The following is a 19,953-nucleotide window of genomic DNA, read 5'->3' as shown; positions in this document are numbered from 1 at the left end:
CAGTGGGATTGATTTGAATAGGAGGGGGGGGTTGATTTGTATGGGAGGGAGAGGCATTTGTCCTGGAGGTATGGTGGTGGTGGGTTAGGGTTGGCTGTGTGAGAGGTATAGTGGGGAAAGGGGGGAGCTGTGTTTAGAGGTACAGTGTGGTTGGTTGGGGAGCAGCCTTAGAGTAATAACTGTAGATATCTGTGACCCATATTCTGTACTGGAATGTAACATTGGGATGTGATGAGTTAATAATGTTTTTTTTTCCTCCCAGCAGGATTCAGTAACATCTGGGAAAACAGATCCCAGTGTCTATGGAGGATGCTGTGCCTTTAAGCGGAGTGCTGGATGTGGGGGAGGGGTCGGAGAGGCTTTAAATGCTGGAAGAGCTGACAGTCCCTCACACCAAACCGAGATGAGTGAATAAAGCAGATCTACAAAACTGAGAGATCTCCTCCTGTGCCATGCTGGCCATCCTGTGGCATCAATAAAGCTGGGCACTGCCCGCTACACGACCACCCCAGAGGACTGTAGAGAGGGGGGGGCACCGAGCCGAGGAACATGGAGAAAGAGGCGCTTACAGAACCCCAGAAAGTGCTGATCCGGGACACCTGGCAGATAGTGAGCCAGGACCAGTTACACCATGGCACCGTGCTGTTCACCAGGTGAGCCTGGCATTGGACTAATAAGGAGGTTGTTACTATAGGAGGGACTGACACTGGGCACTGTTCTATAGGAGGAGGCTGGACCTGGGACATTATACGATAAGGGGAGGCTGAACCTGGGAATTGTACTAGGGGTATACTGGACCTGGGCACTGGACTATAAGGTGAGGCTGAAACTGCACACCTTACTAAAGGGGAAGGCTGGCATCGGGCACTGTAATATAGATGGAGACAGGACCCAGGCGCTATACCATAGGGGGCGGGTGGCAGTGGGTGCTGTACTATAGGACCTGGGAACTATACTATAGGGGAAGGCTGGAGAAGAAAGTTGTTCCATATAAATAGGATGGCATTGGACCCTGTATTATATAAGGAGACTGGCACCAGGCACTATACCTTAGGGGTAAACCAGTACTGGGCACTATATTCTAATGGAAGGCTGAAACCATGCATTGTAGTATAGGGGTAGCCGGTACTTTGCACTATACTATAGGGTAAGGGTGAAACGGCATGCTGTACTATAGAAGGCTGGCATCGGGCACTGTACTATGAAAGGGAGACTTGACCCAGGTGCTATACTATAGGGGGCAGCTGGCAGTGGGTACTGTACTATAGGAGACTGGACTTGGGAACTATACTGTAGGGGGAAGATGGCACTAGGTGCTGTGCTATAGAGGGAGACTGGCACCAGGCACTATACCTTAGGGGTAAACTGGTACTGGGCACTATATTATAATGAAAGGCTGAAACCATGCATTGCAGTATAGCCTATAAGTATAGAACAAGTGTACTGTTCTATAAGGTAAGGGTGAAACTGCATTCTGTACTGTGGGAGACAGCTGGCATTGGGCACTGTACTGTAAGAGAGTGACGGGACCCGGGGGGGGGGGGCTATACTATAGGGGGCAGCTGGTAGTGAGTGCTGTACTATATGGGAAGATTGGACATAGAAACTATACTGTAGAGGGGGGGGGGGGGCTGGTGGGACAGAGAGCTGTTCTATAGGGGAAGGATGGCACTGGGTACTGTACTATAGAGGGAGACTGGTACCAGGCACTGTATTATAGGGGGAATCTGGCACTGGCACTATACTTTAGATAGAGGCTAACAGCAGAAGTTTTACTATACTGAGACGATGGCAACAGGTGCTGTATTATAGTGGGAGAATGGAACCAAGTGTGGTACTATAGCTGAAGGCTGGCCCTGGGAGGATGGCACCATGTGCTGTACTATAGCAGGAGAATGGTACCAAGAGTGGTACTATAGATGAAGGCTGGCATCGGAAGTTGTACTATACTGGGAGGATGGCACCAGGTGCTGTATTATAGTGGGAGAATGGTACCAAGTGTGGTACTATAGCTGAAGGCTGGCACTGGGAGGATGGCACCATGTGCTGTACTTTAGCAGGAGAATGGTACCAAGAGTGGTACTTTAGATGAAGGCTGGCATCGGAAGTTGTACTATACTGGGAGGATGGCACCAGGTGCTGTATTATAGTGGGAGAATGGAACCAAGTGTGGTACTATAGCTGAAGGCTGGCACTAGGAGGATGGCACCATGTGCTGTGTACTATAGCAGGAGAATGGTACCAAGAGTGGTACTATAGATGGAGGCTGGCATCGGAAGTTGTACTATACTGGGAGGATGGCACCATGTGTTGTACTATGGCAGGAGAATGGTACCAAGTGTGGTACTATAGATGGAGGCTGGCATCAGAAGTTGTACTATACTGGGAGGATGGCACCATGTGTTGTACTATGGCAGGAGAATGGTACCAAGAGTGGTACTATAGGTGAAGACTGGCATCGGAAGTTGTACTATGCTGGGGGGATGGCACCAGGTGCTTTATTATAGTGGGAGACTGGTACCAAGAGTGGTACTATAGGTGAAGGCTGGCATTGGAAGTTGTACTATGCTGGGGGGATGGCACCAGGTGCTGTATTATAGTGGGAGAATGGTACCATGAGTGGTACTATAGGTGAAGGCTGGCATCGGAAGTTGTACTATGCTGGGGGGATGGCACCAGGTGCTTTATTATAGTGGGAGACTGGTACCAAGAGTGGTACTATAGGTGAAGGCTGGCATTGGAAGTTGTACTATGCTGGGGGGATGGCACCAGGTGCTGTATTATAGTGGGAGAATGGTACCATGAGTGGTACTATAGGTGAAGGCTGGCATCGGAAGTTGTACTATGCTGGGGGGATGGCACCAGGTGCTGTATTATAGTGGGAGAATGGTACCATGAGTGGTACTATAGGTGAAGGCTGGCATCGGAAGTTGTACTATAGTGCAAAGCTGGCACCACACATTGTACTATGGAGGGGGGGGGGGTTAGCACCGAGTTTAGTGTGGCATCAGTAAGATCTATAATGGCAAACCCTTTTTTTTGGGTTGGGGGGCTTATTAGGAAAATATAGGCTGTGGGCATAGCATTGGCACACCCCAGCAGTGATTCCTTGCCCTGGCCTCCATAGCTCCTACATCCAAGGACAGCGATGACACCCTATACCCCGAAGGCACCTCATTACCTCATTATCACAATGATTTTTGCATCTCCAATAAACAGGCACAGCGGGGGATTTCCTTTTGTATAATCCTCCTCAATGTGTGGTCAATGTGTGGTCAATGTGTGATCAATGTGTGGTCAATGTGTGGTCAATGTGTGGTCAATGTGTGGTCAATGTGTGGTCAATGTGTGATCAATGTGTGGTCAATGTGTGGTCAATGTGTGGTCAATGTGTGGTCAATGTGTGATCAATGTGTGGTCAATGTGTGGTCAATGTGTGATCAATGTGTGGTCAATGTGTGGTCAATGTGTGATCAATGTGTGGTCAATGTGTGATCAATGTGTGGTCAATGTGTGGTCAATGTGTGATCAATGTGTGGTCAATGTGTGATCAATGTGTGGTCAATGTGTGGTCAATGTGTGGTCAATGTGTGGTCAATGTGTGATCAATGTGTGATCAATGTGTGGTCAATGTGTGGTCAATGTGTGATCAATGTGTGGTCAATGTGTGGTCAATGTGTGATCAATGTGTGGTCAATGTGTGATCAATGTGTGGTCAATGTGTGGTCAATGTGTGATCAATGTGTGGTCAATGTGTGATCAATGTGTGGTCAATGTGTGATCAATGTGTGGTCGGATTGTCCACAAGGCTCCCATCATGTTGCTGATGACACTTTAAATGACTTATGATTCAGCTGCTATTATGAGAGGTGCAGACCTCCTACAATTCACCCGCTACATCAGACTGGGACCACCGGTGAGATCCGCCAGGAATGACCGATGGCGGAGACTCGTGGGCTGTCATCTAATGCAAGTAAGAAAGTTCAGCTGTGCTGCGTGCGGTCCAGAGATCGCTGTCCAATCAGAGGGAGGAATAGAAATATGTCAGAATGGAGAAATATATATTTTTGTAGTGTTATGTGATTTATGCGGGAGGCATCAGTCAGTGCTGGGATTTGTAGTTCTCTACAGTGAGGGGCCATTTTACAGAGTAGAGGGATTGCTGGGACTTGAAGTTCTACAAGGATTGGAGAGACAGCTGCTGAGATATGATGGCTGTGTAGATATGGTTAAGATCCTACTGGAGAATGCTGAGACTTGTAGTGATACAGAGACACAAGATATGCCTGTGGAGCATACTGGGATTTGTAGTACTACAGGGACAGAAAATACTCCAGTGGGCAAACCCGGATTTGTAGTACTACAGAGACAAAAAATACTCCAGTGGGCATACTGGGATTTGTAGTACTAAAGAGACAAAAAATACTCCAGTGGGCATACTGGGATTTGTAGTACTACAGGGACAAAAAATACTCCTGTGGGCATACTGGGATTTGTAGTACTACAGGGACAGATTATACTCCAGTGGGCATACTAGGATTTGTAGTACTGTACTATAGGGACAGAATATACTCCAGTGGGCATACTGGGATTTGTAGTACTACAGAGACGGAATATACTCCAGTGGGGATCCTGGGATTTGTAGTACTACAGGGACAGAAAATACTCCAGTGGGCATACTGGGATTTGTAGTACTACAGAGACGGAATATACTCCAGTGGGGATCCTGGGATTTGTAGTACTACAGAGACAGAATATACTCCAGTGGGCATACTGGGATTTGTAGTACTACAGGGACAGAATATACTCCAGTGGGCATACTGGGATTTGTAGTACTACAGGGACAGAAAATACTCCTGTGGGCATACTGGGATTTGTAGTACTACAGGGACAGAATATACTCCAGTGGGCATACTGGGATTTGTAGTAGTACAGCAACAGAAAATACTCCTGTGGGCATACTAGGATTTGTAGTACTACAGGGACAGATTATACTCCAGTGGGCATACTAGGATTTGTAGTACTGTACTATAGGGACAGAATATACTCCAGTGGGGATCCTGGGATTTGTAGTACTACAGGGACAGAAAATACTCCAGTGGGAATACTGGGATTTGTAGTACTACAGGGACAAAAAATACTCCTGTGGGCATACTGGGATTTGTAGTACTACAGGGACAGAATATACTCCAGTGGGCATACTTGGATTTGTAGTACTGTACTATAGGGACAGAATATACTCCAGTGGCATACTGGGATTTTTAGTACTACAGAGACGGAATATACTCCAGTGGGGATCCTGTGATTTGTAGTACTACAGGGACAGAAAATACTCCAGTGGGCATACTGGGATTTGTAGTACTACAGAGACAGAATATACTCCAGTGGGCATACTGGGATTTGTAGTACTACAGGGACAGAATATACTCCAGTGGGCATACTGGGATTTGTAGTACTACAGGGACAGAAAATACTCCTGTGGGCATACTGGGATTTGTAGTACTACAGGGACAAAAAATACTCCAGTGGGCATACTGGGATTTGTAGTACTACAGGGACAGAATATACTCCAGTGGGGATCCTGTGATTTGTAGTACTACAGGGACAGAAAATATTCCAGTGGGCATACTGGGATTTGTAGTACTACAGAGACAGAATATACTCCAGTGGGCATACTGGGATTTGTAGTAGTACAGCGACAGAAAATACTCCTGTGGGCATACTGGGATTTGTAGTACTACAGGGACAGAAAATACTCCAGTGGACATACTGGGATTTGTAGTACTAGAGGGACAGAATATACTCCAGTGGGCATACTGGGATTTGTAGTAGTACAGCGACAGAAAATACTCCTGTGGGCATACTGGGATTTGTAGTACTACAGGGACAGAAAATACTCCAGTGGACATACTGGGATTTGTAGTACTAGAGGGACAGAATATACTCCAGTGGGCATACTGGAATTTGTAGTACTAGAGGGACAGAATATACTCCAGTGGGCATACTGGAATTTGTAGTACTAGAGGGACAGAATATACTCCAGTGGGCATACTAGGATTTGTAGTACTACCAGCATGGAGGCATACAGTCCTGTGTGTTTTTTCTCCTTCACCTGATATCCAGTTCTATGGAATTTTTTGGTCAGATCGCGTTTTATGGATTTTCTTGGTAAAAAGTGAACACTTTGGGGAAGATTTACTAAAACTGGAGCACACAGAATCTGGTGCCGCTGTAATGGTAACCAATCAGCTTCTAACTTCAGCTTGTTCAGCTAGGGCCTTTTCACACTGCTCTGTAGCAAAATCGCAGTAAAAACACATATGCATTTTTATCGCGATTTGTTTCAGATGCGTTTCTTGTGCGCTTCTGTGAAAAATGGACATGTGACTCAAAGCAAACCGTGGTGCTTTTTTGTTGCGATTTTACAACAATTTCCATTAATTTCAATGGGAGGCTGCAGCATGCAGGAATTTCCAAAATGCATCACACCTGTAACGCAGTGGTGTCCCATAGGATTTAAAGGGAAACCTTTTTCCTGAGTTTTTCTTGAAAGGTAAAAACGCCGGAAAAAAAAAAACCTATTCGCCCCTCGTTCACACAGTTGAAACTTGTCATGCAATTTGACAGGTCCAAATTGAATGACAAGTCGCACACCCTATTGTTGGCAATGGAACTGTTCAAATCGGTGAGACTCTGACTTTGTGATGCAGTACAGATTTAAAAAAGAGGTTCCTGCACTATTCTTGGCCATTTTCAGGCACAACTTGTATAGACGTCTGTGCAAACCCACAACAGTAAAATCTGTCTGTATATGTAGTAAAGCATGCTTGTTATACTCACTGTGGAACCTAAGGGTAAAAAGGCTGTTTGATTCTGTCTTCTCTGATCCTCCCCTTCTTCCACTCTCCCCAATCCATCTGCTTATAGTACAGAGCCTTGGAGGCACTCTGCACATGCTCAGTTTGATGTGTATTGCCAGAAAGGTGTTTTGTTTTTTTTTTTGTTTTTTTTTATTGCTTGGGAGGGTGCATGTGATCAGCACAGGGCCAATCAGCACTGTCCAGACAGAGGGTCAGAGGTCATGCAGCCTGATAGGACAGCCAGAGCAGAATGAAAACTCCTCCTTAAAGCTTTAACCAGACACTGATAGAAGTCACGAGACTGCTATATGCTGCTGTTGAGAAAAGGTATTTAGCAGTTTATATTTACTAAAATAATTGCATCTCCATGTTCTGTGTACTGTGGGAGACCAGATATAGTGAATGCAGGGTATAGGGGGGACCAGATATAGTGAATGCAGGCTCCTGGGGAGACCAGATATAGTGAATATATGGTTCCGGTGTGATCCGATATAGTGAATGCAGGCCCCTGGGGAGACCAGATATAGTGAATGCAGGCTCCTGGGAAGACCAGATATAGTGAATGCAGGCCCCTGGGGAGACCAGATATAGTGAATATATGGTTCCGGTGTGATCCAATATAGTGAATGCAGGCTCCTGGGGAGGCCAGATATAGGGAATGCAGGCTCCTGGGGAGGCCAGATATAGTGAATGCAGGCTCCTGGGGAGGCCAGATATAGGGAATGCAGGCTCCTGGGGAGGCCAGATATAGTGAATGCAGGCTCCTGGTGAGACCAGATATAGTGAATGCAGGCTCCTGGGGAGAGCAGATATAGTGAATGCAGGCTCCTGGGGAGGCCAGATATAGTGAATGCAGGCTCCTGGGGAGAGCAGATATAGTGACTGCAGGCTCCTGGGGAGACCAGATATAGTGAATATATGGTTCTGGGGGAGATCGGATATAATGAATGCAGGCTCCTGGGGAGGCCAGATATAGTGAATGCAGGCTCCTGGGGAGGCCAGATATAGTGAATGCAGGCTCCTGGGGAGACCAAATATAGTGAATGCAGGATCCCGGGTATACCAGATATAGTGAACGCAGGCTCCTGGGGAGATCAGATATAGTGAATGCAGGATCCTGGGGAGACCAGATATAGTGAATGCAGGCTCCTGGGGAGACCAGATATAGTGAATGCAGGCTCCTGGGGAGGCCAGATATAGGGAATGCAGGCTCCTGGGGAGGCCAGATATAGTGAATGCAGGCTCCTGGGGAGAGCAGATATAGTGACTGCAGGCTCCTGGGGAGACCAGATATAGTGAATATATGGTTCTGGGGGAGATCGGATATAATGAATGCAGGCTCCTGGGGAGGCCAGATATAGTGAATGCAGGCTCCTGGGGAGACCAGATATAGTGAATGCAGGCTCCTGGGGAGACCAGATATAGTGAATGCAGGCTCCTGGGGAGGCCAGATATAGTGAATGCAGGCTCCTGGGGAGGCCAGATATAGTGAATGCAGGCTCCTGGGTTTAGTAACACTTTAGGCTTTGACAATAAAACCTGGAAGCTGATTGGCTACCATGCACAGCTGCACCAGTTTTAGTAAATCTCCCTCTTTGCACATTTAGGAAATAAATAACGTGGCAGAAAGATTTTTAGGAAGATTTCCAGTTTACATTTGTTCTGGAGGAGGTTCTGCTGACTTCTCAACAAGGAAATGAATATGGAATGTTGCTTTAGGTTGTATTCTCCTTTCCTCCAAATTCTAATATTAAAGAAATGAGTCTACACCTTATCATTTCTGTGTAATGAGGAAGAAACTCTATTCTGTGCATCCACACATTCTACCTTCAGTGGTGGACCTGGAAGTCCTGAAGCAAAGTTTTAGGAAGGAGGTCATGCAGGGGCCCCCTATACTTCCTGGGACCACAGGTGTCCCCCTCTCTAATCAGCCATGTTTCGGGGACAGGTTTTATAGACATGGTGAGCCTTGTGGTGTTCATGGGCCCCAAATGTACTTCCCATCCTTTCTTTATCCATAATTGAGTTTAACAATGTCCATTGGGTAGGGTGGTTCTTGGAGTCCGGCATCCCCCTTGCTGACTCCATAGTCTACCAGATGACAACCGATGGAGCCTTACCAGTGAGGGGAAAACCTGCCCGAGCCTCAGCCTCGGGGGGGGGGCGCAAGCCGCGGCTCTTCCAGCTGACAGGTCCCTGTTCCCGAAAAAAACAAACAAACACAATGTCTATTGACCTAGGCCAGGGGTCTCCAAACCTTCTGAAAAATAAGGGCCAGTTTATGTCCTTCAGACTTTAGTGGGGCCGGACTGTGACTAGTGGTAGTAGAAAATGCCCCAGCGTCAGTGGAAGTAAACAATGTCCTATCATTGGTTTTAGTGGAAGGAATAGTTCCCTATTGTTATATCAGTGGGAGGAATAGTATCCCATCCTTGGTGTCAGTGGGAGGAATAGCATCCCATCCTTGGTGTGTCAGGGGGAGGAATAGCACCCCATCCTTGGTGTCAGTGGGAGGAATAGCATCCCATCCTTGGTGTCAGTGGGATGAATAGCACCCCATCCTTGGTGTCATTGGGAGAAAGAGCTTCTCATCCTTGGTGTCAGTGGGAGGAATAGCTTCTCATCCTTGGTGTCAGTGGGAGGAATAGCACCCCATCCTTGGTGTCAGTGGGAGGAATAGCACCCCACCCTTGGTGTCAGTGGGAGGAATAGCACCCCATCCTTGGTGTCAGTGGGAGGAATAGCATCCCATCCTTGTTGTCAGTGGGAGAAATAGTAAGAACAGAGATCATACGGTCCTGCTATGTAGGATCGTATGTCTCTGTTGTTACACCACTAGCCACGCCCCTTTACAGTTGGAAGCACGCCCCTAGGGACACACTTAACCCCTGCATCACCAATAAAGTTAACCCCTTCCCTGCCAGTGTCATTTTTACAGTAACAGTGCATATGTATAGCACTGATTACTGCAGTAATGTCACTGGTACCCCCAAAAGTGTCAAAAATGTCAGTCAAGGGTCCGATCTGTCCACCGCAATGTCGCAGTCCCGCAAAAAAAAACGCAGATCGCCGCCATTACTCGTTAAAAAAAAAAACAACAACAAAAATGACAAAAATCTTTCCCTTAGTTAGTAAGTGCAATAACTTGCGCAAACCAATCAAAATACGCTTATTGCGATTTTTTTTTTTACCAAACATATGTAGCAGAAAACAAATTGGCCAAAAATGTTAAAACATTTAGATTTTTACATTTTTTTTGTGGGGGGGGGGAATTTCATATATAAAAAAATGTGAAAAATATTGTTATTTTTGCAAAATTTACGCTCTTTTTTTGTTTATAGCGCAAAAAGTAAAAATCGCACAGGTGATCAAATACCACCAAAAGAAAGCTCTGTTTGTGGGAAAAAAGGACGTCAATTTCATTTAGGTACATCGTCGCACGACCGCGCAATTGTCCGTTAAATTCACGCAGTGCCAAATCGCAAAATAGGGCCTGGTCAGGAAGGGGGTAAAATCTTCCGGGGCTTAAGTGGTTAAAACCAGGGCTTTTTTTTTCTCAGAAAAAAGGTGCAGGATATATACAAAAAGTCATCAAATGAGTTGCAAAATAAATAGAAAACATAGAGTCAAGACATTGAAGAGGTTAGAAATATTGATTTTTATTTGAAATAATAATTTTGTCCTTTAAACTTTGCTTTCATCAAAGAATTCTCCATTTGCAGCAATTACAGCCTTGCAGACCTTTGGCATTCTAGCTGTCAAATTGTTGAGGTAATCTGAAGAAATTTCACCCCACGCTTCCTGAAGCTCCTCCCACAAGTTGGATTGGCTTGATGGGCACTTCTTACGTTACATACGGTCAAGCTGCTCCCACAACAGCTCAATAGGGTGGAGATCTGGTGACTGCGCTGGCCACTCCATTATGGACAGAATACCAGCTGACTGCTTCTTACCTAAATAGTTTTTGCATAGTTTGGAGGTGTGCTTCAGGTCATTGTCCTGTTTTATGAGGAAATTGGCTCCAATCAAGCGCTGTCCACGGGGTATGGCATGACGTTGCTAAATAGAGTGATAGCCTTCCTTATTCAAAATCCCTTTTACCTTGTACAAATCTCCCACTTTACCAGCATAAAAGAAGCCCCAGACCATCACATTACATCCACCATGCTTGACAGATGGTGTCAGGCACTCCTCCAGCATCTGTTCTGTGTGATCCAAACACCTCAAACTTAGATTCGTCTGTCCATAACACTTTTTTCCAATCTTCCTCTGTCCAATGTCTGTGTTCTTTTGCCCATCCTAATCTTTTCCTTTTATTGGCCAGTCTCAGATATTGCTTTTTCTATGCCACTCTGCCTAGAAGGCCAGCATCCCGGAGTCGCCTCTTCACTGTGGATGTTGGAACCGGGGTTTTGCGGGTACCATTTAATGAAGCTGCCAGTTGAGGACCTGTTAGGCATTTATTTCTCAAACTAGAGACTCTAATGTACTTGTCCTCTTGCTTCGTAGTGCACTGGGGCCTCCCACTTCTCTTTCTTTTCTGGTTAGAGCCCGTTTGTAAGGAGAAGTACACAACGTTGTAGGAAATCTTTAGTGTCTTGGCAATTTCTCGCATGGAATAGGCTTCATTTATCAGAACAAGAATAGACTGTCAAGTTTCAGAAGAACGTTCTCTTTTTCTGGCCATTTTGAGAGTATATTCAAACCCACAAATGCTAATGCTTCAGATACTCAACTAGCTCAAAGGAAGGCCAGTTTTATAGCTTCTCTAATCAGCACAACGGTTTTCAGCTGTGCTAACATAATTGCACAAGGGTTTTGTAATCGTCAATTAGCCTTTTAACACGATTAGCTAACACAATGTACCATTAGAACACAGGAGTGATGGTTGCTGGAAATGGGCCTCTCTACACCTATGTAGATATTAAAAATCAGCTGTTTTCAGCTAGAATAGTCATTTACCACATTAACACTGTATAGACTGTATTTCTGATTCATTTAATATTATCTTCTTTGAAAAAAAAATACAGTGCTATTCTTTCAAAAATATGGACATTCCTAAGTGACCCCAATTTTTTGAATGGTAGAGTGTATATGTGTGTGTGTGTGTGTGTGTGTGTGTGTGTGTGTATATATATATATATATATATATATATATATATATATATATATATATATATAATATATTCTATGCAGTTCTTTAGTGGTTGTATACTTACCAATATACTGCCACCATTTAGAGCCATTTTTTTCTCACTTGAACCTTTGATATTTGCGTTTATCTTGGAGTGCCTACTTTAGTGGTTTTTTTTTTTTTTTTTACATATATGTCGTACATTCACATCGGTCCGTGCCCTCAGGGCCAGTTCACACCACATACAGTCCTGTACGGGTTTTTTTTGCATCAAAAACGCATGGAAAGTAGGTTATATGGTTATCGATAGCATAGTTCGCACCAGTGTGGTCAGTTCCAGGGCGGGCGTTCCAGTTCCAGAAAGAAAAATAGAACATTCTGCATTTTTCCTGCACTGGACTGTACTGAAAATGCGGTAAAACTCATCAAAAATGCACTGGACCCCAATGCAGTGGAAAAAAAGCATCTGGAAACGCATCAAAAACGCACCGGAACACCCTAAAAACACGTATGCAGAAACTCATCCGGAGCAGATCTGGAATGCGTTTTTTTTGTGGTGTGAACCAGCCCTTAGAGAGCTTTACAATCGAAGGTCCCTAACTTGCATTTATACATACACATACTAGGGCCAATTTAGATAGGAGTCAATTAAAGTGAATCTTCACTGCACCTGAGCGCCACATAAAAAATATTCATTATTTTTTAATATTCAAATCAAAACGTGTGTCTATGCTTTATTTTGTTAAGAAATCACTTTGAAACCCCCCCCCCCTAGAATTTCTAACCATGGCCAGCTTGAGTAAGGGCAAATAATGTAGCATTTACTTCTTGGAATCCATCTGCCCTTAGCTCAGGCATGCATGCAGGAGTGTGTGCTTAGCTGAAACAAAAAAACATCTCCTCCTATCCTCCCCTCCTGAAGACTCCTGGGGTGTATGACATCATTTGCCTAGCCAAGAAACTAGGAATTAACTGAATAAAATGAAAAAAAAAACCAAAGTTTTAAACAAACAGATATGATATACTTTCCTATCTCTAGCAGCATGATTATTCAAAATAATGTTAAATAGGAGAGTGAAGTTCCACTTTAACCTACCAGAGTATGTCTTTGGAGTGTGGGAGGAAGCCGGAGTACCCGGAGCAAACCCAGGCAGGCACAGGCATGCAAACTCTGGGCAATGTAAAAAATGCTTTCATTAGGAATTAATACCACTTTAATGGAAAGCCAAATGCTGGGGTTCCATGCGTGCTGCCATTGTATGAATTAACACTCTGATATGGCCCAGCCGGAATTACACAAATTATAATTTAGGAATCCTTCGTCAATCAGTCTGGCAGAATAAGATGCATTGTTGAGGAGCTGGTCAGAGGAGTAACAATTCAGTTCTCAGACTTCACTGAGACCAACAGGTGGAGAAGATTCATTGTTCAGACTGATCAGGGTTCAAGGGAATTGTGATACCTTCAATGACTCGGATAGTGGCCATATTCAGGTCAGGTATTTTGATCCTGCCTGGTATCCAGATTCAAGAGGGGAATTCTGATCTTGGTAATGGCTCCAACGGTGGCCAGACTCGGGACAGCAATTCTGATCTTGGCAATGGCTACAATGGTGGCCAGACTCAGGACAGCAATTCTGATCTTGGCAATGGCTCCAATGGTGGCCAGACTCGGGACAGGAATTCTGATCTTGGCAATGGCTCCAATGGTGGCCAGACTCGGGACAGGAATTCTGATCTTGGCAATGGCTCCAATGGTGGCCAGACTCGAGACAGCAATTCTGATCTTGGCAATGGCTCCAATGGTGGCCAGACTCGGGACAGGAATTCTGATCTTGACAATGGCTCCAATGGTGGCCAGACTCGGGACAGCAATTTTGATCTTGGCAATGGCTCCAATGGTGGCCAGACTCGGGACAGGAATTCTGATCTTGGCAATGGCTCCAATGGTGGCCAGACTCGGGACAGCAATTCTGATCTTGCCAATGGCTCCAATGGTGGCCAGACTCGGGACAGCAATTCTGATCTTGGCAATGGCTCCAATGGTGCCCAGACTCAGGACAAGAATTCTGATCTTGGCAATGGCTCCAAATTCTGATCCCGGTAATAGGTTAATTGATGGTCAGCAATTCTGATAGCTATGATAGCTCTGGTGCTGTCAGACTCAGAACAGGAATTCTGATCTTATTTATGGCTCCTATCAAACTGGGAATTCTCATTCTGATGTTTCTTAGTCTGATGAAACTGATGAAGAAAAGACTCCACCCTGGTATGACCCCTGACACCTATTACCAGCAACAAGGCCAGGGACGTGAACCTCATAGAAAGAGGAGGAAATCAGACTTTTGAGGAACCACACAAATTATAAATATGATTCAAGTTTTAATTTAGGCAAGGGGACCTGTGGATTTGTTTACTTAGAGGATTCACTCTCCATTATTCCAGAACTGGCCAATAATCTCTATGATCTCGTCCTCTCTGTCATAGTTGTGACCTCCACTCAGCCACCTTGATGACACCGGAGTAGATGGGGACTACAGACCACAGATAGTGCTCCCTCCTCAGAGACTGATGTAGCCTCACATCTCCATCCAAGCATAGTTCACTTCTGAGTGGTAGTTCCTTTCTGGCATTATAAGGGTTTAGCTCAAACTGTGAAGGGGAGAGATGGACATTGAGGATCTTGTGATGTCTGTGTAATAGATTTTTATTTCCCTATTATTAGTAGTTTAATTTTGTTCCCTGCACTCTGTTTCTACATTTCAATAATTCTCTGTGTAAAAGTAATAAGAAACATATGGAACTGACACTGACCTTTCTGTCTGCCCATCGTCCGTATAGAACAGGGGTTTCCAAACTGTGGCCCTCCAGTTGTTCAGAAACTACAATTCCCATCATGCCCAGTCATGTCTGTGAATGTCAGACTTTTTACAATGCCTCATGGGACATATAGTTCTGCAACATCTGGAGGGCCGTAGTTTGGAGATCCCTGGTATAGAAGGTCCAGAATACAATACGTTAGTAGGATTCTAGATCAGGGTGGATCTGCTACAGCTGGAGGGCCTCTGAAGTGTGATCAAAGTTCTCGCCAGTCAGGGAATGGCCATAGATTGCTGCATCATATTATCAATTGATCTAAACCAAGTACTGGAAATTTTCTGGCATCTGATGGTCTCTGGCTCTCTTACAGGTTGTTCGAGTTGGAGCCGGACTTAGTCTTCCTCTTCCAGTACAATTCTGCTCATTTCTCAACTGTCCAGGAATGTCTGAGCTCCAGCGAGTTCAGCGAACACATCCGCAAAGTGAGTAACTGTCTCCTTGGTCCGATCCTCCAAGGTTGGTATCTCACCATTTACATAAAAACTTCAGATTCCTTCTGGTCAGTCTAAAAAGAACCAGAAGTTACTAAGCACCTCCACCGGGCCTAGCTGTAGCCAGTCAGGCAGGGCCAAATTTAGACCTTGGGGGGGCCCGGGACACTTCAGGTTTGGGGGGCCCCTTATGCATAGATTTAGTTAACATTCTCGATGACATTCAAGCATTTTTAAAATGCATGACACCACATCATTCTGAGGTCACACATGCAGTCAAAGTGCTCTATATGTGGTTTGCTTGAGCCACCAAAAATTAATTTCTGAAAAAGGATATAAATATACCAGTCCCAAGTTTTACAGATGATGGCTGGCAAAATATTACTTCCCAACATGCATTTAATAAAAGAAATTACGTTTTTTTTTTTTTTGTATACAGTATATATTATTTTATTATTATTTTTTATTATTTTAAGTTACCTTTTTTTTATTGTTTTATATAATTTTTGTATAGAGGGGGGCCCCTTCTGTCAGGGGGACCGGGACAATTGCCTCTTTTGCCGCCTTATAAATCTGGCCCAGCAGTCTGATTTGGCCCTTCATCAGTGAAAGATTGTTGGTTGGTTTTAATAGGTTACCCCTTTCCCATTTCAGATACGTGCTAGTGATGGTATATTTTATTGCAGATGTGCTCTCTTCTCAGGTTATGACTGTTATCGATGCCGCGGTCAGCAGCTTGGACTCGTTGTCATCTCTGGACGAATATCTGACTGGCCTGGGACGCAAACATCGGGCTACTGGAGTCAAGCTGGACTCGTTCAAGGTGGGAAATGTTTGCTTTTGAGGTAACAAGACTTCCTGCTCTAAAGAGGTGACAATCCACCATGCACACCACTATTATTTTCCAGCAAATGTCTTTTCATGATAACAAGCCACAATCTGTAAATGTATAATGAGATATTTCTAAAGGGCCCCAGAAAGCTGGAAATAAACCGATGTGGCAGATAATCGGAAAGGGCACCCTGGGGGAACATGGTCATAGAGATCACTCCGGACAGGGATGGTGGTCTGAGGTCACCACAGCTGGGGCTGTTGATCAAAGCGGTCACCCCTAGGAGGGACATTTGTCAAAGAGGTCAATTTGGTGAGAAACAGTAGTCAGAAAGGTCAACTTAGCCAGGATGGTGGTCATAAGTCACCCCAGGCAGGGCTGTTGGTCAAAGGGGTCACCCCAGGGAGAGACGGTAGTCAGAGGAGTCAACCCAGGGAGAGACAGTAGTCAAAAAAGTCACCCCAGGGAGAGACGGTAGTCAGAGGAGTCACCCCAGGGAGAGACGGTAGTCTGAGGAGTCACCCCAGGGAGAGATGGTAGTCTGAGGAGTCACCCCAGGGAGAGATGGTAGTCTGAGGAGTCTCCCCAGGGAGAGATTGTAGTCAGAGGAGTCACCCCAGGGAGAGATGGTAGTCAGAAGAGTCATCCCAGGGAGGGATAGTACTCAGAGGGGGGTCAACCCAGGTGGGGCTTGTAATCCGATGGGTAACTTCAGGCAGACCCAATGGTCGGAGGGATCACTGCATATGGGATGTTAGAAGGGTAAGATTTTACTCCAAACAGGACTAGCACTCAGAGGGGTCACCCTTGTAGGGTATGATCAAAAGGGTTGCCCTCAAGTGTGTGAAGAGTGGTCAGGTGGGGCTTCCTTGTGGTCCCATTAGGTAACAAGTCTACCTTTTTCCACAGGCTGACAATCCAAAATGCACACTGCCACTTTATTTGCAGCAGCAAATATATTTTCATTAAAAAAAGCCCAAAACTTTAAATATATAATGAGTTATTTCTAAAGACCCCTAGAGAGGTGTAATTAGAGGGATGGAGCTAGAGGGGTCACCATGCAGGAGGTATGGTCAGGTAGGCCACCCCAGACAACGATGTTGGTCAGAGATCACCCCAGGTGGGGCTGTTGATCAAAAGGGTCACCCCAAGAAGGGATGATGATCAAAGATGTCACCCCTGGGAGGCATTATGGACAGAAGTCAGCCCAGGCAAGGCTATAGGTCTAAGGGGTTCAGCCCATAAAAGGACAGTGCTCAGAGAGGTCACCCAAGTTGGGGCTGATGTTCAGATAGGTCTAACTAGGCAGGGTCAGTGCTCAGAGGGAGTCACTTTATGTGGGGGCAGTGGTCAGATGGGTCATTGCAGGCAGTTATAGTGTTCAGAAAGGTTAGTCCAGGTAGGGCCAGCAGTCAGAGGGGTCATCTTAGGAGGGTGGGGTCAAAGAGGTCACCCCAGGGGTGTGGTTAGAGCAGGATGTTCGGGCACCCTGGTGCCTAATGGAGAACTCCTGTGAACTAGATCTCCCAATTGCAGAGATCGCACCATTGGTGTCTTGAGATGTAGAAGTAATCAACAGGTGCTTCCCTGGCCTAGTCTGAACACTGAATTATTACTTTTAGACTAAGTAGCTCTATAACAGTTCTCACCCAGTGTGGTTGATGTCAGTTGAGAATCTCTACAGCGACTGGTGTAAACTCTATTTGAAAGTGGAACTTCTAAGAGGTCTTTTTTTTTTTTTCTACAGACGGTGGGCGAGTCGCTGCTCTTTGCTCTGGAAACCGGTCTGGGAGAATTGTTCACACCAGAGACCCGAGAAGCGTGGACTCTGTTGTATGCTGTAGTGGTGGGTGCCATGAGCCGTGGCTGGTACAGAGAACAGCAGAGTGAATGAGAGAAACGCATGTGGTGAAGGACAAGACCGCAGTGGAGACCCTTCCATGGGTGCCGGGCTGGGATTCTCATTGTTTGTGGAGCCTGTTGCGGAGGCGGCACTGTGTCACCATAGTGTGTACAGCGTTGCGGCCTGTGTGTTCTCCTCGTTATATGTCTGTGCCACGTTGTGTGTCCGTACTGTATTGTGTGTCATTGTACAGTTTCTATATAGCGGTCTGTTCACACTACACCACTGTAAGCTGGACTTGGTGTGCCACACGTCTGACACAGTGGGTGCTCGTTATGTGCCAATGATGGGGAGCGAGGCCAGCTCCATATTCACCGACGAATGTGCAGAATCTGCCAGGAAGAAACCACATATTCACTGGCCTCACCTCAGGAGGGTGCAGGGGACCAATCACAAGTCAGGCCACCCACAGCATCCAATCAGATATCAGTTTTCACCAAGGTCTGCTGAATTTCCTGTCTGTTTAGTGAGCTTTTCTGTTCTAATTTCAACATTTTCAGTACAGTAACAAAAATCCAGTAAACTTTTTACCAGTTTTTACATAATTTCTGTCATTACTTTATTCTGACAACTCTGGCGCAATCTGTTTTACCAGCAGAAGGTGGGGAGATCAGAAATGCGCCAGACAGCAAAGACATTTTCAATCTTTATTACTCGTCCCCCTTATACCAGCAGCAAGAGAGAAGTGTCTGAAACATGATTGGCTGCTGTGGCCCCCCCCTGACATCGGGACTCCTAAAGTTTGTTTGTGGCTGACATGCAGTTTATTGATCATTAAACTGGAAGAAGTGATGGCTGTGCAGTTTATTGCGGGATACTGGAGGGTGGGGGTGTGTTGGGTAACACCAAATGGGACATCTGCTTTTAGGGAACACCTAAGGAAGCACAAGGTTTATTGGGTAACACATGTGAAGAACGTAAGGTGTGTCGGTGAACATTACAGGGGGCATGTGGTGTGTTGGAATGGAGGAGGGGGGCATAAGGCTTTGTGGGGGATGCTAGAGCAGGTCATGCGGTGTTTCGGGGGACATCAGCGGGGCCTTGACATGTGTTTGGAAGGGGGAAGAGCATAAGGCTTGATGGGGGATACTAGAGCAGGTCATGCTGTGTTTTTGGGGACATTAGCGGGGCCTTAAGATGTGTTTGGGGGGGGAGCATAAGGCTTGATGGGGGATGCTGGGGAAGGTCATGCGGTGTTTTAGCGGACATCAGTGGTGCCTTGAGATGTGTTTGTAGGGGGGGCATAAGGCTTGATGGGGGATACTGGAGCAGGTCATGTATTGTTTTAGTGGACATCAGTGGGGCCTTGACATGTGTTTGGAGGGGGGGGGGGGGCATGAGTCTTGATGGGGGATGCTGGAGAAGGTCATGCGGTGTTTCGGGGGACATCAGCGGCACCTTGAGGTGTGTTGGAGGACACTGGAAAGTGCTGTGCGGCAGAAGGAGTAAGTGATGGGGAACACCAGAAGGCACTGTGCAGGGTAATGGGGGTGTAAGGTTTGTCGGGGTACTCCAGCAAAGGTGTGCAGTGTGTAAGGGGACACTGGAAGTGATGTGCAGTTTATTAGAGGGTAGGAGCCATGAAACAGATGAGTTGGATGTGTCCACCACTTTAGATATTCTTTATTACAGTGTTTGATAGTAAAGTAAGCAACCAGTCAGATTCACCCTCCATTCTGCCCCAATCCACTATGAAACCAAATAATCAGATTGGTTGTTGTATATACAGCGTACGGTTCTTTCTGTAAACGCTTTAATAAATAACATCAGCAAATTTTCCACTTTTTGTCATGTTACAACCAAAAACGTGAATGTATTTTATTGGGATTTTATGTGAAGACCAACACAAAGTGGCACATAAGTGGAAGGAAAATGATTTTCAATTTTGTTTTACAAATAAATATGTGAAAAGTG

The 19,953-nt window shown here is 45.6% G+C and overlaps 1 protein-coding gene across 1 annotated transcript; it reads left to right on the top strand.

Moving 5' to 3' along the window:
* The first annotated feature begins 336 nt into the window (after positions 1 to 336).
* NGB (neuroglobin) lies at positions 337 to 18,505 on the top strand. The gene is made up of 4 exons (XM_082242521.1): positions 337 to 653; positions 15,184 to 15,295; positions 16,008 to 16,127; positions 17,884 to 18,505. The coding sequence occupies exons 1-4, from the start codon at positions 550 to 552 to the stop codon at positions 18,028 to 18,030; spliced, it is 483 nt and encodes a 160-aa protein (XP_082098647.1). The 5' UTR covers positions 337 to 549; the 3' UTR covers positions 18,031 to 18,505.
* Positions 18,506 to 19,953: the final 1,448 nt, after the last annotated feature.

This window comes from Pelophylax lessonae (genome assembly GCF_965119305.1).
Source record: "Pelophylax lessonae genome assembly, chromosome: 13".
Lineage (NCBI taxonomy): Eukaryota > Metazoa > Chordata > Amphibia > Anura > Ranidae > Pelophylax > Pelophylax lessonae.
This window is presented reverse-complemented; position numbering and strand designations above follow the sequence as displayed.

Coding starts and splice junctions, on each gene's coding strand:
- NGB (XM_082242521.1), top strand. CDS start 550: ATGGAGAAAGAGGCGCTTACAGAACCCCAGAAAGTGCTGATCCGGGAC. Junction 654..15,183: donor GGCACCGTGCTGTTCACCAG/GTGAGCCTGGCA, acceptor GCTCTCTTACAG/GTTGTTCGAGTTGGAGCCGG. Junction 16,128..17,883: donor TCAAGCTGGACTCGTTCAAG/GTGGGAAATGTT, acceptor TTTTTTCTACAG/ACGGTGGGCGAGTCGCTGCT.